This window comes from Schistosoma haematobium, chromosome 3 (assembly GCF_000699445.3).
Source record: "Schistosoma haematobium chromosome 3, whole genome shotgun sequence".
In the NCBI taxonomy this organism is placed as follows: domain Eukaryota; kingdom Metazoa; phylum Platyhelminthes; class Trematoda; order Strigeidida; family Schistosomatidae; genus Schistosoma; species Schistosoma haematobium.
In genome coordinates this window covers 27,115,195-27,141,158 of record NC_067198.1, presented here as the reverse complement: position 1 = coordinate 27,141,158, position 25,964 = coordinate 27,115,195, and the positions used below count along the sequence as shown (strand labels likewise).

The following is a 25,964-nucleotide window of genomic DNA, read 5'->3' as shown; positions in this document are numbered from 1 at the left end:
GTTCTTCCGAAATACATCCTTTAGGTATTTCTCTTCATTTCTTCGTGCTGCCAGTGTGCTGCAGTGTGTCCTCGCACTCTTGAACAAATTGTGTACGCAGTTGATTTTGTGAGCTCTGGGGTTGTTGCTATTGTAGTTGAGAATTTGATCCGTATGGGTCGGTTTCCTATATACTTGAGTTTCCAGTTTTCCTGTATCAGTTCTAGTGATCAATATATCCAAGAATGCTAGTTGGTTGTTTGACTCCTGTTCCATGGTGAACTTGATGCCATCGAAGACGTTGTTGATCAGGTTGTAAGTGTTTTCTAGTTCATTCTTTTTGACGATGACGAAGGTGTCATCTACGTAGCGAATCCAAATTTTCGGTTTGATCACTGGTAGTATAGCGGCTTCTAGTCTTTGCATCACTGCCTCCGCGATCAATCCTGATATTGGTGATCCCATTGGTGTCCATTTCGTTTGTTCGTAGATTTTGTTGTTGAATTGAAAGTATGTTGTTAAGCATAAATTGGTGAGTTCCTGTAGACTTTGAATTTGAAGCTTCGTGTATTTAGTGAGGTTTGTGTCGTTGTTGAGCAGCAGGGATATAGTTTCTTTTGCTAATTTTGGTTCAATTGAGGTGAATAGTGCTGTCACGTCGAAGGATATCATCAGTTCGTCGTTGTTGATTTGGATGTCCTTAATTTGGTCCAGGAATTGTGTAGGGGATTTGATTGAGTGGTTGGCTGAATCTACTAAATGTCTCAGTATTCTTGAAATTTCTTTTGACAAATTGTACGTCGGTGTTCCGGGGAGTGCTACAATTGGACGTAGTGGGATGTTTGGTTTGTGTATTTTGGGTCTACCGTAGAATCGAGGAAGTACTGGTCCGTTGGATTTCATTCTCCATTGTTCTTGTTTTGTTATTTCTCCTGCTTTGACTAGCTTGTTTAAGGTCTTTGAGATTTGGTTGTCTAATTTTTTGACGGGGTTTGTATTCATCAGTTTGTATGTGCTCTGATCTTCTAGTAGTTCTTCGGCTTTTTTGACGTATTCTTCTTTATCCATGATTACTGTGGTGCGTCCCTTGTCCGCTGGTATTATGACAATATCCTTTCTATTTTTGAGTTCTTTTAAGGCCTTTTGTTCTTGTGGAGTCAGTTGGTTGTTTTCCTTCGCACGTTGAGTTAGCGGTACTATAGTTTGCCTTATTTCTTGTTGTGTTTCTTCACTGATTCCCGAAGTTTTGAGTGATGACTCCAGTGCTGCGAAGAATTCCAGCTTTGAGGCGTCGCTTGTATTGTAGTTTAATCCTTTTTGGAGTAGGTGCTCTTCCGTATTTGTTAATGGTTGTTTTGACAAATTTATCACGCAGTTGTTTGTGTTTTCTTCCATGGGTGGTTTTGAGATCTTGATCAGTTTTTTCTTTGAGGCGTTCCTTCTTTGTTCTCTGTGTCGTTTGCATGATATCTCGATGGCTGTTGTCAAGATTTCCAAGTGTTCTGACGTAAGTGTCCTGTGTAGCTTCATCTTTTGGTCCTCTATGACGTGTTGGTATTTGCGGATTCTGTAGTGTGCATCCGTTATCATTAGGTGTACCATTTTCCTTCCACTTTGCTCAGCTATTTTCCATCCTAATGGGCAGTTGATTGGAGGTCTATATCTTACACTTGTTGGTAGAACATGCTGATGATGTCGTTCAGAAGAACGATGAAAGCTCCACGACCAAACCATCCAGCTCAGAGAACGAAACTCCACCAAAATCATCCACCTGAGCTACAAATCTTCTCCACCATCTCATACTCCTCCCCTATTACCTAATTCTTAAACCAAAAAATTTTATTCACATATTTCCACCACCTGATCCTCTTAAATTATCTTAACTTTTCAAATTATATTTAATGATTATTACATAACCCATCTTATGATCATTCAATTCCATTAATCGCTAAAATTATCACACAATTTATGAACTTCACTAAACTATTACACCACCCACCCTAAATTAATTCCTTTTTTTAACCTCTGACCTGTACTAGCATATATATATATATATATATATATATATATATATTATTATTGTAATCCAGTTATTTACAATCATTTATGTCAATTGTTTAACACTATCTCAATGTTAAAAATTCTATCACATTTTTGGTTGTAAGCAGCTGACAAGAAACCTCGAAATATTATGAATTCATACTATTCTGCATCAATGTTTGTTCTTGCTCTTGTAAAAGTACTTTGCACTTCGAATGTGCGAACCACATACCGTATCTACGGTCACTAATTGCCAATTGATTAAGTGCGGATTGCATGGCTTGGGTATTATCGCAAAGTAACACAATATCATCCGCATACTCAAGGTCGAGATGTCTTTCTCCAGGCAACAGATCCATATGATTGTTGGCCTATGATAAGTATGACGGTGTTCTAACATTCGGTGGAGGGTGAAGATATGATCGATACATCCTCGACCAGAACGAAAACCAGCCTGCTCCACGCGAGTCAATCTTTCTCGGGTTTTGAACAATCTACGAAGTATGACTAAAGCCAATAGTTTGGACTCAGTTGGAAGTGTACTTATTCCTCGATAGTTGTTACAGAACCCTTTTTAAAGATAAGGACAACTATCGACTAATTCCATGATGTTGAAGCACTCTCTAATTGTCAGAGCATTGTAACTAACTCAGACAGTTCCTTGACCAGAAAGTCACCACCATCTTTTAAAAGTACCGTAGGTAAGTCACATGGACACGGTGATTTGTGGAGCTTCAAGAGTTGGAGTTCCTTGTATTTCCAGTATTTACTGTCATTTCATTTGATTTGTTTGTGGGCTGTTGTACTGCCCGAGCACTCAGACCGAAGCAGGTGGTTTTCTTAAGGTGCCACACTCGAAGCCTTCGACCTACAGGTCTGATCCACAAGGCAGTGGATCAACATCAGGAGATGCAGTCCCATGGTAACCGATCACCAACAATTGGTTCATGCACCATTCGTTCCTTTAGGATCCTGGAGCCCATGTGCACTATTAGTTTGGAATCTGAGTTTTCCAACTCCCCTAGCTGGAGTCTCCCTGTCCACCGATCCGGTTAAAGCGCCGGACATTCGCTTATCGTTCTCTCAATTCCGTAAACAACACCACCGCAAGAAGGCAGTAAGTAGGACTTTCCTGGCAGTGGCTGTATACGCGTGGCCATGTGAGAGCGTTTCGAGAGGGAGAGCTGACTCTCCCCACCCTTGGCCGTATCAGGGCATCACAAACTCTCCCTCCATCTGTAGATTCGAAACTGTTGTTCCATGTGCGATTATCTGAGGACTTTGTGAGGTCAGTGTCCAGTTTCGATACCCCATCTAGCACTAAACGCCAGAGTGGACATAACAATAAGTAGTTAGATCCGTTATTACCAACCACTGATATGGTCTTTAACTGCAAGGATACACTAAAAGAAAACATGGGTGGAAAAAGAAGTCGCCTAGTGATCTCCGCCTACGCACCGACGGGTTACAGTTCGGATCCAATCAAGGACGAGTTCTACTAACAGCCAAATGATCTTTTTAATACATCGTATTAAAATGGACGTCTTGGTGCTAGTTGAAGATTTAAATTAACAGGCCGGAAGTTTAGGCACAAAGGTGTTGCTTCGATAGCTAAATGGGGTGCGATGGTTACTGTGACCGTCTTCTGTAGCAAGTGACAACCGCAACCATTACCGATGTGCTATTGTGCACCCATCCACAGCACAAACCTTGACTCAGATTAACCACATTGAGGTCGACTACTCTTTTTGGAGTACCTATCTTAATTATAATCAGGTATGCTCTAAACTTATCTCACACTGCGGTGGTCAACAAATTTATGATCCCATACAAACTGATAAAAGCTAATTGGCCACATCGTAAAGTACAGATAAGCACTGGCTGCATTTGGATAGCGCCATGGAAATTGTAAGTAAAGCCACTTGATGTTTCGCAAAACGTCCCCCTTATAAAATATAGGTTCTTGAATGTTTCCTAAAACTTCTTGAATGTACAATGGTCTATTGTGTCGAATCAAGAATCCAAAAGTAAAAGTAAGTCCCTAACTCAAGAGATTTCACAAAACTCGCGTGCGGACTAAGAAACCTGGTGTTTGTATAATCCTGACCAGCTGGAAGTAACATCTGGAAAATTTCAGGGGCCGTTTCAACTTGTCCCAGTCAATGTCACCAAGTAGTTTGGTACCAACGAAACAGTCGGTTAATTTGGCGGTATTTCGGTCGAGAGTCTCTAAAGACGTCCTGGTAATCAAATAAGGCATTTTGGAAAACGGCTTACCTGAACAATGACCACAGCAACATCGATAGGACGGTTCTATCCTCATTACTCATCAGTGTTTTGAACCATGTGTGGTTAGGAAGAGTTGTTCGACCTGCTATTCCTACACCATTTTGACATCAATGGCATTCTAGAAACACCTCTGAAGAAAATATATGGTGGTTGAGTAGATATGTTTTCCGCAGATACACTTCGAACTCTGTTAGGCAGGTGACATTATCTTACCGTGTGATGATACACAGGTTATCCAAATCACAAATAAATAATATCCGTAGGCATAGTATGTACCTCATGACTTCAAAGTGTGAAATACTCCCGAAAGATTGCCAAGAACCTGTGTCTGGACTCACTCAATGTAATGAACCGTAATAAAGTTGGAAAGTTCGTATCTTTAGTAATTGTGAGTCTAGTGGGTGATGTGACAGATAAGATAAATCTGCTTACAGAGAAAGTCAGAGTCGTTTATACCAATCTGGGTCATCTTTGGAGCCAGCATAATGTAAGGTTGAGGAATGTCTGGTTTATAACCAATTAGTCAGGGTAGTTCTGATGACGTCCGGTAACGCTTTGGGTTCGGTCGTCAGCGCCTTTGAAAGATTGTTCGCATCAGGCGGCAACACCATGTTAATAAAGGATAAATTCATCAGAATGCGTTCAGGAGTAATGACGGTAATTCCATTGGTTTCACCACTTTAGAACGTCAACTTTAGTGGTCTGATCGTATTTTACGGATATCCCAGCTGTTTTCATAATGCGCATTGTTTGCTAATTGCGGGACTGAGTGGAAAAGGCCGAGGTGGCCAGTTTATTAATGATATCTGTTAATCCAAAGCAACTAAAAATTTGGGGTCCCAGAGATTGTGAAATTCCGTGGCTAGACACGTTATCATATATATATATATATAAGTTATACATTGCATCCATATTTAAAAAATTATATTGTTGATACCTTGAAAGATTTCAAAGCTTGTTGGAGTGAATTTTCACAATTGGGACGGCACGATTCACCAAGTTGACTGTGAGCAGCACCATAACAAAACAAGACATTTGAACGTTCAAATTTAAGAGAGCTTTCTTCTATGAAAAAAAAATTAACATCAAGTAAGAACTTACTTTTGTTAGATTTTCCAGAAATATCGCTCCACTTAAAATCAACTCGTGAAGCAACATTCACATTTAGACGTCCTTCTAATTGATATATTGCATCATGATACCTACAAAAATAATTCCAGAAACTAAGTGAAATAGTTAACATCAGCGTTACTATAGGATAAATAGACGCAAACAAATTGAAGTTTATACGAATATTCGTCAATATTAGAACGAATAGTTCGATAAAAATTGGGCGCCGAGTACAGAGAAGTCACTGTAGGTGAAAATTATATTTGAAATTATCTAAGCGATTGAAATTTAAATAATTCCAACGTTTCATCCAGCAAACTTGTCTGGACTTCTTCAGAGTAATAATCAAAATCATCAAAAAAATATATGGCGCTTCAACAATCAAATCAGATCAAATCTATACTGTGTTAACCCAATCATATTTGGATGTTGACTTTTGTAAATAGAATAACATGAGTCAGTTAAATGCGAATCATGTAAAAAGTTCACGATCTGAAAATAAATGACTGAATGAATTGTGTATGCGTATGTATGTGTAAGATTGAGATATTAATAGCTGATACTAGGTGTTAATGTGTTTTTGTATGAAGGAAAAAATAAAAGTGCAAGTTGAAGGTTGAAAAATTGTTACTGCATCATTGATGTGCATGTAACATGAGAATCATCAAATACACATTTGTATTGTTAAAAAAACCAACATTAATTTCAGTCAGAATAACGACGTATGTGAAATAAACAGGTTGGATAAAGAATGGGTCCAAATACTTGTTAACGAATATTTGCGACGTAGTTGCTAGTTGAATACCATTCTCTCGGTTCAGGCTATTCATGTTCGCCCATATATACAGCGCTTCTGCTGTCAATTTTTATTTGTGAGTGTTAAAACCTTTCTGAAGTATTTTGGTCCCTTCCAAAATAATCGTATGTCCCGTTTTAACGCAAGTAACACGATCACCAACATCTTCTCAAGTTTCTTTAGGTCAACCGAGAATTTGGGAACATTTTTCAAACATTTTTTGTGTACTTTTAACCTCACACTCAATTGTCCGGAAGTTTCTCCAACATAAGCTGTATTACAATCATGAGAATTCATCTCGTAGACGACATTCTGTTGTTCTTCCTTTGAAAACCTATCCTTAACTTTCACTAATGTTGATCTTATGGCGTCACTAGCCCGAAAATACACTCCGATATTATGTTTGTTTAGAATCCTCTTGATTTCTTTCAATGTTTCCCTACGGTAAGGGATGACCATGGTGGTCTTCTATCCTTTCAGTACACTCCAATTTACTTTTTCTTTCATTCCTAATAATCTTTAAAATCTCTTTGGGGTAATTGTTATCCCTAAACACAGGCGAAACTCTATTCAATTCAACCTGTTGGTCTTCCTTATCCGTAACGAGATTAATACTTCTGTTAATTAAATTTTTTACAACTGTGACTTCCGTACAAAACGCATGAGCCGAACCAAAATCTAAGTATCTTTCAAAATGTGTTGATTTCCTGAATACATTTTCAACTTATTATTATTATTTCTTCGTTCAACCAAACAATCGAAACGCTAGTTTGTGGTCACTGCATTTTATTTCCTTTGTTAAATTAGTGCTCTCCGTAATGGTGTTTATATTTTCAAACAAACCTTCCGAACCATTCCGTTTAATGATAATAAAAATGCCATCTACATACCATAGCCAGGCTTTTGGTGGACATAAACATCTTGTGATTGCACTGGTTTCTAGAGAATGCATGAATAAATTCACTACAATCGGAAAAACTGGTGAACACATTGTTATACCTTCTTTCTGTCTGTAAAGGTCTCCCCAAAATGTGAATAAGGTAGATCGTAAACATAATTTCAAGCACTTAGTAACTTCGGATGGATCTAATGGGCATCATAAGTTCAAATCTGAGTCGGATCCTAGACAGTCACAGATAACATCTAATGCTCCATTGTTAGGTACATTAATAAATAAGGACGATACGTCAAAACACGGGGTTCATAGAAGTACTTAATTCAGTGGTGGTAATACATAAAAAGAATGCATATTTGGATATAGTACAGGAAGAAATAATTAGTTCGTAGAAAGAAAGATATGAAACGATTCTAATCTCACGGTTTAAGGGTAGACAAATAGTGTACACACCTATACCATTGTGATCGATTCTGAGCCATGTCACCCAGAGTCTCCAACCAATTGGCTACGATAGTCACGCGGACCCAACCGAGTAGTCTGCATCTACCAACATGGCTAAGACTAAAAGTTAGTGACTTCACGAACCGATGTCAAGTTTTGGTTTGGCCGCCTCTAGCTTTCTTCCAACCATCCCCAACACTAGTCAGCATTGAGCATCGTGGTAGTCGGTGTACGTAACACGTAGCCCAAACATCTCAGTCGATGGAGATTCACAACCTCATCAAGTGATTCACTAATATTCCGTAACAGCCTGCGTCTAACCTCACTCCCAGCAGATGGGATAAATATTTCTAAGGCATCTGTGGTCAAATACTAGTAGCTTACGAGTATCCCATCACTGATCACCTCGTCATACGGTTTAGGTATATTAGGTAAGTATTTCGCTAGATTGTATGTCCGTGAATTTGTAAAATCAACCAATCAGTCGAAATACCCCAAACAACAAGATTTAATTACTAATTTCTGGTCCCTGTTCTTTTTACACTATTTATTTCCGCTATAATAATGTGGTAACATTGACAAATACACATTTGCGATGTGTACGAGTACGGATTTAGATCATATTTGGAAAATGTAATTCACCTACAACACATCACTACATGCCTTTTCCGAATGGTTTGCTGGACACAAAGCAGTGACAATAATAGTTCTACATGGTACATGTTGACCAGATTACTCTGATTAGCGAAAATGAACACATCTAGGTGAAGAACACAACTAAATGATCAGTTGGATTGCTTTTCGTTTGGTTTTTAAACACCTATCATGAACTTTATGAGGACAACTGTTACCATAGTATTTTGCTTCCTTTGAATAAGAGCAATCTATATAAGAACTTTCAACCCCAAAAATTACAAAAAAGCGTCTTACTAATGGGATCATGAACCTTACGTTTTCGAATTCCTAACCAAATATCCCCGGACAATAAGAAAAAGTTTAGGATTTCACATCTACTTACTGATTATATCAGTCACACTAGAAAGATGCCAAGTATTATAATGTAGCAGACATTAAATCTCAAAGACCAGTAGTCAAAGTTAAACTTTAAGAGGCATTACGAAATATCCATAGAAAACCGACAGGCAGTTGGGGGAGAAACATGCCGACCTCTGGAAGCTGGGATAGAAAATTAGTGCCTATGTAACCACAAGACAATAGCGAACGGTATGATGGAGATTAAACACTAAAGACCGTTCAAAAGACCTATTTTATACGATAAAACAGTATGAATTAAAACTGTAATATCAAATAGAGTTATAAGTATCATTCAACTTACGCTGCGATTGCTTCGACTGTCGGGTTGTAGTTATCGCCTTTGACACATGCGACAGTTCGCATTGACGATAACTCACCGAGTGAACCAAGGCACGCATTTGCGGTTGGAGCACCATATTGCAGGGCGATCAACTGTTGAAAATTACTGGATAAATCAACAGGAGCCGACTTCTTTAAAGGAATACTCAAGAAATTCATAACCCGCCCGGTCCGAAATTCAGACGAATAGCCCGCAAACCCAAGGTCAAATGCATAAGACGTATTACAGAAATAGCAAGAAGAAATCCTACATGAGACTAGATTTGTGACATCAAAATGGGTGTTTTCTTGCAATGCTCAGTTGAATTTTTATATAGTAAGAGAAAGTTATAAATTTTAAGTCATAGTTGCTTCGTTGATTCAAAATGGTTCAAATGGTTATGGACGAAATAAAAGAAGCTTTCGCTCAGCGGGCTTCTGTGTCTAGTAGCAGGGGATCACCAAAACCTCCAGGCAGGAACCTAGGTATGTTAACAAAAAAAGGGGGAAAGAACTTGGTAAATCATAGTATGATACTATCCTTTATCCTTAAGAATAGATCAAGTTGCCTGTTAAAGGACTCCTGGGAAGTCGCTTGGACTAGCTCAGCGTTTGACAACTCTTAAGGGATAGAAGTTGTGTATACAGTCCGTTCTGCTATGTTGTGTTTCCAATTTCTGGGCGTTACCCCTTAAGTTAGTGTTGGAACTAAGCTTAAGTAGGTGTTTAAGAGGATGTCCAGAAGTGTTAATGATACTGTAAGTCATTAGAAGGTTACCTCTAAGACGCCTGTACTCTGACAGATAAAGGTTAAGTAACTGGAGGCGCTGTTCATAAGGTTCAAACTTGAGTCCTCGAACCGATTTCGTGGCTCGCCGTTGGATACGCTCCAGAGTGTCCTTATCCTTGTGGATTGACGGAGGAAATACTGTGTTTCCGTACTCTAAATGGGGACGGATAAAACTATTGAAGATTATATGGAAAGTCCTTCCGTCAAACTAACCAAAAATGCGCTTCACTGTTGCCAGTGCAAGATTTGCTCGGGAGGCATTTTTGTCACAGCGTAAGACTTTAAATCGTAGGGCATCAGGACTCCTAAATCTCTTTCGACTCGATATACTACTAGAGAAGAGTTTCCTAAGTTGTAACTGCAGTCTGCGACATGTCTCAGATTGACTACTCTACACTTTGAAGTGTTAAAGGTAAGTCCATCATCGTCTGCCCAACTTTGAAGTCAAGTCAGATCCGCCTGAAGCGCCTGTATACCGTCTTGGTTGCGTATCTCTCACCAAAGTTTCACGTCATCGGCAAAAAGTAATAAGTCTGACGTTACCTGTTGAGGAAGATCATTTCTGTAGATGAAGAAGAGAAAAGGTCCTAGTACTGAGCCCTGGGGGAACCCACTAGGACATTCCGCAGCCTGAGATAAAGTGAAGTTAACCCTGACCCTAAAATGTCGATTTTTCAGGTATGAAGTGAGCCAATCGATTAGAGGTGGTCTGATAACCAATCGTTTGAGCTTATTGATAAGACATGTATGGTTAACCTTATCAAAAGCTTTTGAGAAATCTAGGTAGATGATATCAACCTTCCCCTTGTGATCAAGGATGCCTGTCCATCTGTCCACCGCAGTCAGCAGGTTGATTGTACAAGAGTAACCCTTCCTGAAACCATGCTGTCGGGGTGAGAAGAAGTTTGAGGACAGTAACTAGTCAAACAAACCATCGCATACCAGGGACTCCATGATTTTTGAAGGTATTGAGAGAAGAGCCACCGGTCGGTCACTTGGAGGTTCGCTGCATCTACCTCCCTTGAAAATCCGTGTGATGTGAGCCAGTTTCCAATTTTCCGGTAGTTTGCCTCGGCCTAACGAGTGTGAGAACATCACACTAAGCGGCGTTGCCAGGATTGAAGCTGCTTCCTTCAGTATAGCAGAATGGCCAGGAGAAATGTCTTTTTTTAGGTGCTGCAGTTTCCGGAACACCAAGTAAGTACTCAGGTTCACTACGGAAAGTCCTGTGCAGTTGCAGATGAAGCTGTCATCAGTATAGTTGATGTGGGTCGGTTGTAGTGTCCGAGAGTATGGTTCAGCCAAAAGGTTAGCGGCGTCGCTGTCGTTATTGTTCAGGCCATTAGGACCTAGCAGTTGGGAAACTCCAGTTTTGGCTTGACGAAGAGAGACTGCATAACGGAATAAGCTTTTCGGATTAGAGACAAATTTACCAATAGGCTTTATCTGGTACTGCAGCCAATCCTCTCTTATAGCCTTCGTGCATATGTTCCTTTTATGTTTGTATTGCCTGTATGCGCCGTTGTTATCAGTTCGTTTGTATTCTGCCCAACAGTGCCTTTCGCGACTTAACAAACGAAGAGTGCGGTTCTTGATAAGTGTATGTTGCTTGTAGATTTTGGGGACCATTTAAAGAACGGAACTCTTTGTAGCACATATGAGCGTGTGCAGTAAGGAGTCCCATTGAGCATTCACATCGATTTGAGGGTGAACATACCAATCCACCTGTTGTAGATAGTCCTGCAGAGCTGACACATTCAACCGTTTGAAATTCCAGCGCAAGTTTTTGGTGGGGTATCTTAGCTCAGTTTTACTGACGAAACTGAAGGCTACAACGGCGTGATCGCTTTTTCCCAGGGGAGCCAGGATTGAGAGGTTGCCAACTAGGAATTCTTCGTTTGTAAATCCACAGTCTAAGCGCGATGGTGTCTGACTGTTTCTTCAACGAGTTGCCGACCTCACACTTTCGTATAATCACAAGTCATCGATGAGGTTGAAGAACCGAGCTTCAGTTTAGTTTTCACCTCCATTACACGTATGTTCCGCGAAGTTGACTCTAGGGAGGTTGAAGTCTCCTAGAATCAGGATATGAGTGAAACCGAGACGAGTAGAACAGAATAGCCCTTCCAGCATACGACTGTCATATTCGATGTCGGCAATGCTATTCCTATATATGACTCCGACTAGACACCTCGAAGTACTAGACAATCTTACAGAGCACCATATGGATTCCTCAAGATTGTTAAACTCGAGGTTATGAACTTGGTGTATCTCCAAGCAAGATCGTATGTAAACAGCTACTCCACCCCCACCTCCTGATTTTTTGTCGTCGCGAAACAAGGGCATCCCAGGTACTACTAGCTCGTGGCCTGATAACTGAGAAGATATCCAAGTTTCAGATATTCATATCAGTTAAGCATTATTAGAATTGCTGAGTTCACGGAACCCATCGGTTTTATTCGGCAAACTCGCGGCATTCATGTATAAGCAGTTTATGCTTTCGATTTGAAACGCGTGAGCTTCTCCTTCTTGTTTGTCTGAATAAGCCTTATGCGAATGGACAGGTAGCCTACCTATAGAAGGTTTTCCAAGTTAGTAGTTCCTGTCCTTTCCATGTGTTTTTATGATCAATACAGTCCACAAGTGGAATGGTCGGCTCCAACTGGCCTTTGTGCATGATCCCGTCGTCATGTGGTCTATTCGGATAGGGTGAATTTATCCAACGCAACCATGTAAACATAATATATCGCCCAGTGTAATAACGATCATCTGTGCGTTCAAGTAACCACAGATTTTGTCATTTCACAATGTGTTTTTAATTAAACAACTAGATTGTTATTTTTGCTCTGTTTTTAATTTTTATTCGCCACGTCTGACTGCGTTACACTGTACGTTGATTGCACTCTGGAATGATATCTCAAGTCATAGTTAGTTTAATCACATAGTTTATTGTTTCCAGACAGACCATCAGTGCATGATGTTACTGCCTGTTGTCTTCAGTCTGAAAGCAATATATATCAGTAACAGGATAGCTAAATGTCTGAGCTTTTAGTTGCCCGCAAAACAGTAGTATACAGTCTTAGAAGATGAGTGTTCTGTGTCTCAATTAAATGCAGCTGGCTGTGGACAAATGTTAAGAATCTTTTTGACAACTGGGACTTTTAGTTTATCAACCACTAACTCTGTTTGTATGTCTTCCTGTTAAACTAGACGCAGATGCATGGGAATACTTAAATGAGAGCAAAATAATAAAAGTATTGCGATACGGTACCAAGTCCATGTTATGCTTTGCACAAATAATAGTAGCTGACCTGATCTAATATTCATGAACTCAAGGTAAATCACAACTGAATAAATCCTTTGCTAAAAAACATGTGATTTGGTTATTTATATATTCCACATTTCTGACTAAATTCAATATTTTTTCATTTAGAATGCAACAGTAGTGAGCCTTCACAGACCCTAAAAACTGTTTCGTCCTTGGAACTATGGCCCTAAGGAACTGTTTACGGGAGACCCAATTAACAGCAGATTATAAAAAGGATGCTGGACGTCCAGTTTAGTCTCACAACCACTTCCAGTATTTTTTTTGACTTCTTTTACTCTTTCGTTTGGAAAAAAACAACAAAAACTGCAGCTTAACATTATCAATACAACTTTTAAACGGGAACTTGGTTTAAACCTTTGTTTGACATTCGATTTTTAATGAAAGTTCCTGAAATTTTTGAATCTAATGCTATTTTGTCTTATCTGCTTAATCGTTGCAAGAAACGTGTGATATACGAGCCTCTCAGCATCTAGTTCATATGTAGTAAATTTAAGTGATTTAGTACATATCTTCGTCATTTTGTTGGGAAACCTACAGACTCGGGTCCTCTCATAACTTATTCTAACCACCATGAGTTGTCACGGCAGCTGATGGATGGACACGCGTTACACATCCTAACCGTACCTGCGTCTAATCTTATAGCTCCTTATTCAAATGCTATATGGTAAGCAAGCAATGCCCCTACCCTCACAAATGGAACACTAGTAACTCAAAGGCACCCTGTATGATGCCCAACATTCTTCTACGCACTCGCTTAGCTCTTTAGTGAGAATATTGCTACAGTTCTGCTAAAAACCCCATGAACCCCCCTATCTCCATCAAAACAAAAAAGTCTATATTTGCTGCATATATAAATTTTATTTTTCTGAAGTAAGATACAAGTCAGAATTAGAGTAAAATGGCAGTATACAGCAGATGCACGTGGTACATGTCTTCATCGATTAACTGAAAAAGAGAATACGGATATTAGCTTAACAGGCTTATTTAGAAAGACTAGTGTCTACTTTGAACTTACTACATGAGAGAGTTACACTGGAACTGTGAATAATGTAGGAATCTAGTCAACCAGGGCGTACGAATCACTCAAACAGTAAGACAGTTTTCCAAAAATAATTCGAATATGAAGGTGAAAATTTGCAGGTACTTTTCACCGTAAGGGTGAACATATTAGGTACCGGTTGACATCATACCGTAAAAAAACAAATTTGCGAGTGGTGAAATATGATGTATAAAATAGTGAGCTTAATAACAGTTAATTACCTTTTTACTCTCTGATCATGACCCTTCTGCTTCCTTTTATGGCCAAAACAGCAAACATATACTACACACCGATAGATTTCCGTCTTTTCAATGTTAAGCTTACTTTAATGCACGACATAATGAGTACAACCCCTCTATTACTGCTATATGGCAAATTTTTCATAACAAACCTTCTGCAATAGATTGGTAGCATCTGTGACTTCATCTATGGTTATCGGAAGTCTGAGTCCTTTCGAAAACAATACTGATATCCCATACTGCTGGGCACTCTATATTAGTTTGATTCGTTGGTGGGATAGTATTGTCCATAGTACTGAAGAAAATTGAAAACCGGAGATTGTTTCCTTTCATTTTGCCGATAACATCATAAAGGACAGTTAGGAACGAACATGCGGACAGTTAGTCACAGGCGGCAGCAACAATTATCCTAGCTAAAAAAACGAGCTTTGGCTTTGGATATCTAGAAAACAAGTCAAAACCCAGAAAAAGAAAAATGAGGACAAATTTTGCTCCAACATTCAGAGTATTACACGAACTTCTGCATTTTAGCACACTCAGACAATTAATTCTGTAGCTATGTAAAAGAAATGGCTGATAAAAGCACAGAGCGAAGAAGGCCGACCTCCATTGCTCACAAAAATGGCGAGTGTAATAATTCCCGGCTCATTCTGATTGGTTGCTAAGCTGGAGGCCACATTTACGAAACTGAATTGCGTTTAATGGCAGCCATTCGGATACATATGAACTCCAATTGGCAACCAGCGTCCGTTGACATGAAATGCTTCCAGCATTGCAGTCGCTATGTGACAGAATAGGAAAGCTATCTTCATTAGTCGGGATATAGAATCTCCGTCCTTCATGGCTGGTCTCATCACTTGTTGAGCCAGTACGTTTTTGAGCTCTAAGGATTACTTGATGAATTTCCATTCCCTAATATCCGAGTTTGTGTGGTCAGGATATCTCTGTGTCGGTAGCGCTAATGAGTGTTTCACGAAGTAGTTTGGGATGATTTTGATACTTAGAGTTCTTGCCTCGAGTGAGCCGTGTGACCGTCAAACGCTCTATTCCGATAAGTTCGAGCCTCTTCTCAGAGCATCCTATCATGTTTGTACTGCAAACTGAGGAGGAATTTAGGGCTGTCTTTATGGCCCATGATAATGAGAGAATCAGCACTCACTGCTATTGTTTTCTCAGGTTTTCAAGTATGGTCAGGTTGAGGACCTTGTTGTTTGGAAGTCGAGGAGCGTTTCCGAATCCTACGCTCTTTGCTGACCGTTTGGACGTTCTTGGGAGTAGACTGTGCGGTCAAATCGCCAGCTGAGTTCACTACAGTACTTGGAATGTTCAGCTTTTTAGACGGTGACGCCTAGTTCTTTTTAACTTTGGGTTCAATCACCTATAGAGTTTTTTGGGAACCACCGTTGCATTCAGGGATCCTGTGCAGGGAGATCCAAATCTGCTGAGGGAGCCTATTGCCGTTGGTGTTATGATGGTGCAGAGTTTCATCATGTCTTCACAAGCGTTATTACATGCCCCATAGATAGAAACGCTGTCGAGATCCCTCTTCTTGCTTTCACTGCGCGTGTGTGTATGTACACCCGTTTTAAGACTGCCTATTTTCAGGTTTGCTCACAATTTATTCCGTAGAACCGTCAGGAGAATGATAATATTGCCCAGCAAAACCTCAGCATTCGCTTTGCACGTGATGCATATACACCTACGATCCGACTTACTGAGTCTGATGTAAGCGGTTACTGTAAAATCTGTGCACGATTCGTGGAACTAACCTTTGCAACTGTCACACTTCAAGCCAGACGCAACAGAAAAAAGGCGATCGCGTCTCTTGCATGAATTTTTCATGACTTTATTGACGTAAATTGTCATACAGGTCGTAGCACAAGTCCACGACCGTAAAACGAAAAAATTCAGTACACTAAAAACGGACAAAAATGGATAAAATTGAGTGGTACGAAAGGTTAGGATAAAATGAAACCAACCTTGGAGTGAGAAACTGAAAAAACCGAATAGTAAGCTGAGGCAAAACCACAGTTAGCTATTAAGATGTGAAAAATAAAAGTAATCTACTGAACGTAAAACTCAGGACAGATTCTTCAGATCAGAACTGGTGCTTTCGTTGCTTGAGGAAACAGCAAAAGTTTGAAAAATGCAAGTCAAATTAGGACTAAACTTCCCGATCAAAATGAGCGCGTGATAAATGGTGAATAATGATGAGAGGAAATTTCCGTCCGTCTTCGAAGTTGCATTGGAACGATACATCTTCTTACAGACGTTGATACCTTTTTCTGTAGAACACCCAACTAACTCAAGGTACGCTGTTAGATGGCCATGGCATTCTCGTGTGCATTTCATATTCTCCAGGATTTCCAAACGATTTAAAAATGTCACGTGTATTTCAAGTTTAATATCGCCTTTACACGTGACACCTTTATAATCGATGTATATCAATCCAATCAAATCAAAAGTCGGAAACAAAAAAGTTCGAAGATATGTTTGAAAGGCTAGCGATATGTCGAGAAGCGTTTGGTATAAGCTAGCTGACAGTTGCATGGAATGCGTAGTATGGCATGACCACTTGAGATCTGGGATCGGTACCACATTTCGTTGGGTGGATTATATAGTTTTGTAGCAGGCCAAAATATAATTGCTTATGTGAGTTCATAGAAATAAAAGGCTGAAATTTTTCAATTTCTGGGCATATTTTGACTTTAGCTGAACAGTAAAATGATCTAATGTTTAATGAAACTCATTCCGCTGAAAAGTCACAGGAAACTTTAGTGATGGAACACGTGGTGTATGTTCACTTAAAAGATTCGTTCAGAGAATACTGAATAACAATGTCTTTTATCTACTTATTTGGAAATTAAAAATATCTGTATTGTTTCACTTTTCTAAATCATCGATACGAACGGTGTTTACAGTCTCCCGCCTCATCCAAGCATCATGTCAACTATAAGACCGTCCGATAATTTTGGTGACAATCCAGGTGATCAAGAAGATTCTGTGGACTTTGAATTTTTCGAAGAACACCGGTAGGTGATCGGAATGACGAATGTTTTAGCTATACGAACGAAATGTAGTATTAAAAAGATAATTTAATTATTACCATGTGATATATATGTGTGTGAGTATCATGCAACATGATGACTAAGGTAATTCCACTTTTCTACAAAATCCTTTTCACTGACATTGAGGCTGGTCGTCATGTGCCCCAAATTTCTATTATTTTCTAAAATGTCTTTACATTAATGGAATAACATCACCAATCGGTAATATTATTCTAATCATGATGGAATTTCACCAGAAATACTGATTTGAAACATATGCATATATTTGAAAAAATTTTGTTTGAATTTCGGCGCATCTCATAGCCTTTTTGTCTGACGGATAATACCACTCGATTTTCCTCTCCAGCAGATTACAAAGTAATCATCTTGGAGTGTTTCCTCATTTTTATCGTCTAAGTTTTTCATCGAGTCTCCTTCGTTCCTCTTGAGCTCTCTGTTTGCCTTGGATTTTCATTTTAGTGGGGACATAGCACTTCAAGCGGTAGATGTCAATATATTTCACTATTTGAATGAGTCTATTATTAATAATTCATTATTTTCCATACTTGACATACTTTACTTGGGTATTGGTCTGTTAAACGTAGATCATTTTCGCAATGTCGGCACAATAAGAGGTACTGCGAGTACGTCCTTTATGAACGTCCATAACAGCCAAATTCGTCTATTAGTTTTACTTATCTTACCAAACATTCCTAAATTATGATAACAACACTTTTTGTACTTCTTTCCCCTTGTTTCTGAGACGATTTTACAAATTTGTGTACGAGTATGTAATGGGCCAGATCTAAGCAAAAGTTTGTACACTAATATCAGTAATTACATAAAAAACGGGAATGGTTAACATATAAATGAAATTCTAACAGCAAATGATCACATAATGCTGAATTTGAAAACAAATATCATCTGGTAGAATATTTCTTTAAGCACATTACAAATAAGTTCATCCTCTTGCCTATGCTTTTAAAAGCGCCTAGATGACGTTGGATTTTCAGATTTATATTTCAAGACCGTACTAATTCACGTTCAGCCAAGAATTTCTCAAAGGTTATGTGCGAATTAAATGTCCGAGACACTGTAGTCAGTGTACGGCCAGGCTCTAGTCCTAACTGAACAGAAGACTGAGGCAAGAAAAATACGGTGTATTCAACACGCGATTGCGATATCAAAATTCGTATGATAAACATGACAAGTGATATGTATAATGCAATTGTTATGTACAAATGAACTATGCTAAACATCTATATAACTAAACATGAAATATCACAAATATAAGAGAGGACAAATTATTTTACCAGGGCTATAAAAATTACTACATTTTCTGTCACTACGTGCATTTTATTTTTGAATAAACACTGTGCTATGCAACAAAAAAATACTTAAACAGAGCAAGAATAACGCGGTTTGCAGAATAAAATCAATTCATCCCATTTCATGGTTTCTTACCAGCCGCATACAACCCAAAATTACAATTAATAATATCAATATAATTATTAACGAATATTTAGCATACTTTGGTATGTGTAGTTTAGATAAATGTTCGAAACGTGACCCAAAATCATAATAATAAAAAGAACAGGGATACAAAGTATATGAATTGACATACTTAAGATCAATGTGTATTTATAAGTCGGGGAGTAATAAGTTAGAGGTCACGTAAAGTTAAGAAAATCAGTAAGTGATTGAGTAATCCCATGATGAAATAAACAAATATATGGACAATCAAACTATGTGAGAGATAAATATCAGATGATCAAATAGAAATAATTATGAAAGGTTGGGGATAGGGTTGAAAAAGATTAAAGTTAAAATAAATTAGGTGAACCCATGACTACCAAGGGAAGAAAAGTCTAATCACACTATCCTTCTGTATATATAGGTCAGGTCTGAAACGTTTGATAGCGAATGCTTCTGCCTAACGGAGTAAAATTCATGCTTTTTGTCTGTTAACCATTTTGAATACACTGCTCACATCTACTTCACGTCGACTACCCAAATAATGTCTTGCGCTTACACTTGTAAATATTTCGCTCTCTTTCAGCCGTATGTTCCTAGGAATGTGTTCAGAAAACATTGTAAAGGTCCTACTCTCTGTTATTCCCATGTGCTTGTAATTTTTGGTTGTATGCAGCTGATGATAATCCGTAAAATAGAATGAATTCATTTTATTCTGCGAATTGTACTTTGCTTGCTTTCTTCACATTTTTTAAGGGCTTTGGTTGAATTTTAACCAGGTAGTAATTGAGATGCTTGATGTTAAGAACAAGCAAACACATAATCCAGTGATCTTGATGTATACTTTAGTTAGAGCTGCTTAATCTATTAATGCTGTGAATTTTATATATTCAACTGGCTGTTTATTAATTTATATCAACTACTGCTCAGTCTAGTTTGTTTACATTTGCCTGATAACCACGTAATTAAATCATGTATGACTGAATGTAATGTTAATAGTCTTTGAATCAGCAGTTAGATCACTGGTTGTGTCTATCACAATCTCAGTAATATAGAATCCGAAAAAAAATCAATTCACTTTTTGTAGTGTACTGCAATACACATAAGGAAAAATAGTTTTAATCGACACTAAATATTAGTACACAAAGTATTTACAAAATTGACAAAATAATGTATCGTGAGACATGCTATCTGTCTTTACTTCCTATTATTCATTGTCTCAATAACCTCCAGTAAGTAATACAAAATCAGTCAAATCTATTTTAGCATATGTTAAGTACAGCGGCATATGGAATTATTTACACGGTAGCAAAATAGTAACCCGAGTAAATTGCCATGTTGAATTTCATCGTAAAAATATTTTTCTATAAGTACTTTAACTGAGTAATTAGTTAGAGTTTAACTGATATACTTATTTTCAAAAATGTCTGGTGAGAAGTTTCAAACGAAAATGAAAGAAACTTCGTCATACGAATTCTTTTTATTAAGATACAATTTTCGAATTCCTGCAAATTTTAGTGAAATTAAAGTATTAACTATGGTATGATGGTAACGGGAATTTGTGTAACTATTCCTATAAGTATACAAATTGTATGCATATGCAATTTAGTCGATCACGGACTCCTATAATTAGTTGCAAATGTCCATTTGAAACTATGACCTTTACAAGCTTCACAACTTCAAACTTTTCAAGGCAACATTGTTTATACGGGAGCAAGACATTAAAGTCATTCATTTTAATAACATAAGACCTGTTTGTTGTCACAGATCATAATTTATAGCACTTATGTCTGTGATAAGAATCGACTGGCAAAATGATATTTTAATTCAATTGGTAGAAATCCTTATATTTACTGATTAAGGAACCATAAATGGGAAATATAGATATACTTGCAAATGAATTAATATCTGAATATCAGTCACAAGTTATCAACTTAGTATCAAATGCAGTTAAGAAGAATGCATTATATTTGAAAAGCTCAGTTAATGCAATAATAGATTGGTTACAAGCAATAATAAAATAAAATTAATGGAGAGTCTTAATTTTAATAATCTGAAATTAGTCATATTATTACACTTAGAATCTTCAAAAAAATACAACTTCAAATACAGAATCATAAGTGTGGTCTCAGCATATTCAACTAAGTATTTCCCCTAAAACAAACTCATGAAAACCATTGATTTACTTAGCTATAAAAGTAAAACTAATAGGATGTTCGTGTGGTTCTAGACCAAGTTATTTAGTAAAATTTCATTATTACAATGGAGCAGCAAATGAACCTTATTTTTTATTCACTCTCGGTAATCACGCACCGACAGAGAATGGCCTTAAACTTTGAGTCAGTGATGAGTTTGGAATCCATAGATGAGACATAAAACGTGAAAACTGGGGAAGGTGTGAAATAAATCGAAATTATCACTTCTTAATCAATATTGCAATAGACAGATCCCATATCGTTTTGTTTTGAGTGTTGATATAGTGATTAGAATTCTTCGAATTATTGTACTGACAAGGAATTCCCAAAATAGTGCAGTTTGATGTAAGTAGAACTAGATGAGCACAAATGAAAGTATTCCATTTGGAATTCGTAATAAGCAGGCAATCAAGTACAAAGGAGTCATTAGCTCGTACAAATGCCACAGTTAATCAAGAAATAAGCATGATGGTCAGATCTTAGTGTTGTTCAGACTTAGTTGATCTGAAAAACACTTACTTTTAAATCACCTACGTTTAAACATACTTTTAATCATGTTTGGTTTTGTCTGATATTCTGTATACAAGCACGTAAATTTACTAACAAAATAACTTGTTTTGTTCAACAGTTGTGTTGTTTTTTAATATCTATAAATTCGGTGACTTGCGTTAATAATTCGGTCTCATGAGCAGTTGTCATTAGGCGGCATCAATTTCAACTTTATTAGTTTATTTAACAATATTTGTGCATCCTCTATTATTGATCACAAAATTCCACAGTTTAACAGATTAACTGCCTGGTTTTTATGGAGATTAAAGATATAGGAATAAATCGGAGTACTTATTATATTATCTCTATGAAGAAAGATCAGTCGTACTTGCATGCTGTAAAGTTATTTAATTTAAAAAGTAATACTCCACCATTTATTTTTAACTAATTCTAGGTTGGATATCCACTACTGAAATGGGAGGTGAAACACCATTACAGACATTGGATCATTAAATTCCGACTAATTATCTAAATGATACTGTTTTCTTTAAGAGGTTTAGAAATTCTGTTATTGACTTGATGTTACGATCGTAGGTGGAAACTATTGAGAATATCTAAAATGATGAGGAATTAAGTCTCAATTCTCTTCGGGTATTATGGATTCTTCTTTTGAATAATACCATCAGATTAACTAATTCTCTGTTGTATCTAAGTAATAGAGGAAATTCTAACAATAAATGAAAATCCGTTAATAAAAACTTTAAAGTGCCAACTTTACACGTATTAAAAATGTGATATATATATAACGTTTGATAAAATTTTAACAAATAATCAAAATAAGGTACTTATATTTCATATGGGTGTTAAACTTTATGATTTAGTATGTATAAGGGTCTCTTTTCTTTGATTTTTCATAAAATGAGATTGGTTATGTTTTATTCTGAGAGCTTTCTAACATACTCAGTTTTTTGTATATTTAAATAATCTTATTCTAGGCATCAGAATATTTTATTCTATTAATCATTTTATAGACAGTTTTTTAGCCTCTTCACAACCCATGTCCAGTTTAACAAAAGACGTGTACATGATTCAATACGTTTATGGAAACGAAAACTAACTAATAAAATTACATACATTTCTGAGGCCTTAGTGCTAACACTCTTATAGTTATTTGAGGCAATATCCGGGATGATAATGTTGGTATATAATTTTAATTTAAAATATATATCCAGGTACTTCAGAAATCACGATATATATATATATATATATATATTGTAGAGGGTTATGAAGAAATTCAGTAAAGGAAATTCAATAATAATATGTTATAGATACCTGAACAACTCGGTGATTTCATTTTAAAAATTTAGAATTCTTTTAAAAGGATTTTGAATTTAGCAGTTGGCTGAAACGAAAAATGACCATTAAAGATGAAAAGACGAATGGGTGGTTAAATGAAAAGAGGTTTCTTTGCTGAACTAATTTGTTTATCAGTTTATTTAGATGATAGTAATTAATTCATTAAAAACTAAGTGATATCATCCATTTTCAAATAGACAGTTTTCTTCGAAAACTTCAGAAAAGCTTCTTTTGTTTAATTAATATTTTGACAGCTAACAATTCTTACTCTTTCTACCATCTGTTTCGTAATTTTAATTTGTATCGTTTTTTTGTACGAACAAAGAGAGTCTATACCGGGATCATTGAAAAAGAATGACAACAATAACTCAAATTTAGTTAAAGCAAACAATAAAACTTTTGTAGTAGAAGAAAAACAGGAAGGCGACCTGTATAAACGGAATGAAGATCTTGAATTAAGCGATGAAACATATCATAGCACTGAAGAGGAAGAAAAGAACAAGAAGGGGATAGAAGATGAAAATAATTGGGTTAAAAGTCCAACATTTCACAAATCAGTTAACAATTCTGATAAAAGTAATAGAAATAAAGCTGTAGTGAAGGATATTGACAGTGACTCAGTGAATGATGATGACGAAGAAGAACAATCAATTTCATCTGGCGATATTTCTAATATTCCTAGATATAAAAACAGAAATGTAACATCTAGAAATTCTCCAATACGACAATCACCAAATAAAAATAATGACCGGAAAAAGCAAACCAGACCCTCATTTCGTATTGCTTCAAATTCTGATATTTTTAATATGAACAATGAATGTATTAATGTTGCACAAATTGCAGATGCTTTGAAAAGCTTTGACAAAAAAATACATCGTTTACATATTCGTCCACCATGGAAAGATCCGAATTCAAGACCACTTCCAAGTGATCGAACAACAGCATTTTATAACATGTACGAGGATTATTTAAAATATCGAAATCAGCGACCATTGTCAAGTTTAGGATATTCAACAACAAAATGTTTGAATGACGAAATAGCTGTGCGTAGATTGTACCATTCAACACTGAATCGTTTGCGTCAAAATGAAAAAATACAGCTGGAAAACTATGTAAGTTCGTCATGAACTAAATATGGTTTATTATTTCAATTTGAAGCTTATCAAGTCTTCTTAGGATGTTTGTAAATCTATTGAGATACGGACACACGAAATAATGAATTGAAATTCTACTTTATACCTACTCGCTCTATATGTACTTAGGTCTTCAATATTATTTTCAGTGTTTTCCTAATTTCTGCTCTCTTTTCTATTAGTGTGAAGTTTGTAAATGACGAGACCATAATTTGAAAGTGAATCAACCATATTTAAGATGGCTAATCTTGGGTTTTGATGTTAGATTTACTCATGCATATGGCTAAATGGCTTTTTAGGCCTTATATTTGATGTGAGTTCATGGTTAAAACCTTAGCTTTCGACTCTCGATCCCGATAGTGATTCCTTACGCACATTTATATCCTTTTTTAGATCGAAATAGGCAGGTGAATTTTCTCAGGGTCACTTTGTGGTCCCTCAAATGTCATGCAAATGTCGTCAAACCATGAAACTTTATTCCCATTTTGATTTTGACAGATTAATAATCAATTCACAAAAAGATGTATTTAAAAAATACATGACATAAAAAATGTGTAAGATTTAAGTACAAGAAGGTATTATAATCGTGCATTTGTGCAATTAAACTTGTTACGGTAAATCTACTAATTTGGTTATAAAGTTTACTCATTTAAAAGAGAGTTGTATTATTATTATTTCTTTATCTGTAAACAAATGGATTTGAACTATATTGAAATATATTGAGGATACGGAAAAATAAATTTCATTAAAAGCACGTTAAAAGGAATGGTACTATAGTAGTAGGAATTTGAGAAAACACAAAGAACATGTTTTTCATGACTCGCGTTCGCACGCAAGACCGAAGGCCCTGGGTTCAAATCCCGCGAGCAGGATCGTGAATGCACACTGCTGACTAGTTCCACAATAGGACGAAATGATCGTCCAATGCTTCCAGGTTTTCAATGCTGGTCAAACATCAATCAGTTCATGATCTCAATCAAAAACTTAATAATCTCCACAACCACATACTGATAATTACGACATGCTAACTTGTGACTAGCTTTGTGAGGGAATTCTCGAAGTTCTAGTGAGAAGCCATGACCAATGGAACGAAATATGTAAATATACATTTGTTTTAACAACTTCTTTTATTTTTAACTATTATTTATTTTTTCTTTTCAATAATATTTAGGAATTAGCTAAGCGCTTACAAAAAATTCGACCAACAACTGGTATGACTAAAGAAGAACAATTACGAGATTATAAAAAGTATTTTATTACACCGAACTCATTGTATCCTTATTATAAATCTGAATTTATTTCTTATCGAAAAAATTCTCATATAAATCAAAACCTTATTAAAAATAAAAAACAAATTAATACTTTAAAACCAAATGAATTCACATCTAAATCTGTAAATAATAATTCATCATACAATAAATACCAAACGAGTAATAATAATAATAATGATAAAAATAATTTGAAGCGATCAAACAAATATGTGAAAGGAAAAATAAAACTTGAAAATTCTTATAATTCTGAATTTAAACATGAATCACATGATTCACATTCTTCTACATTGAATCATCAAGTGAAATATTCAAAACAATTCAATAAACCAATCATTGTTAAACAACAACAATCTTCCAATAATCGTCCATCATCATCATCATCGTCAACATCATCAACATCTTCAAGTTCATTTAATTCATCATCTGAATTATCAGTGAAATAATAATAAAAAAATTTACTTTTAAAATGAATTAATTTTCAAATTTTATTCAATTTATTTATTTACTTTTTGTTTTGGAAAAAAACTTGTATTTTTAAATACGGTGAATAAGATTTTAACTTTAAAAGTAAATATAAAATAACAAACATTTAAACAAATGAACTATTGAACGATTGAAATATCTTTTTCTTTTAAATGTATTTGGGATATCTATCGAATGATAAGCGTGTTATAGAAATAATATTAATATATTGAATG

General features: G+C 36.4%; 2 protein-coding genes across 2 annotated transcripts in view; one reads left to right on the top strand and one right to left on the bottom strand.

Moving 5' to 3' along the window:
• The window catches only part of PDCD6IP_2 (Rhophilin, Rho GTPase binding protein), a 37,544-nt gene extending 28,417 nt beyond the window's left edge, over positions 1–9,127 (bottom strand). The window contains exons 1-3 of the mRNA XM_051219008.1: positions 8,890–9,127; positions 5,410–5,510; positions 5,246–5,373 (exon numbers count right to left, since the gene is read on the bottom strand). Of these exons, the coding sequence (XP_051069458.1) occupies positions 5,246–5,373; positions 5,410–5,510; positions 8,890–9,086 (426 nt within the window). The 5' untranslated portion in view covers positions 9,087–9,127. The remainder of the gene's footprint in view (positions 1–5,245; positions 5,374–5,409; positions 5,511–8,889) is intronic.
• An 8,092-nt stretch (positions 9,128–17,219) lies between these two features.
• Positions 17,220–25,709, top strand: TOP3B_3 (DNA topoisomerase 3-beta-1; the record flags this gene model as incomplete). The annotated part of the gene is made up of 3 exons (XM_035733176.2): positions 17,220–17,334; positions 23,188–23,974; positions 25,167–25,709. The coding sequence occupies exons 1-3, from the start codon at positions 17,246–17,248 to the stop codon at positions 25,707–25,709; spliced, it is 1,419 nt and encodes a 472-aa protein (XP_035588469.2). The 5' UTR covers positions 17,220–17,245.
• Positions 25,710–25,964: the final 255 nt, after the last annotated feature.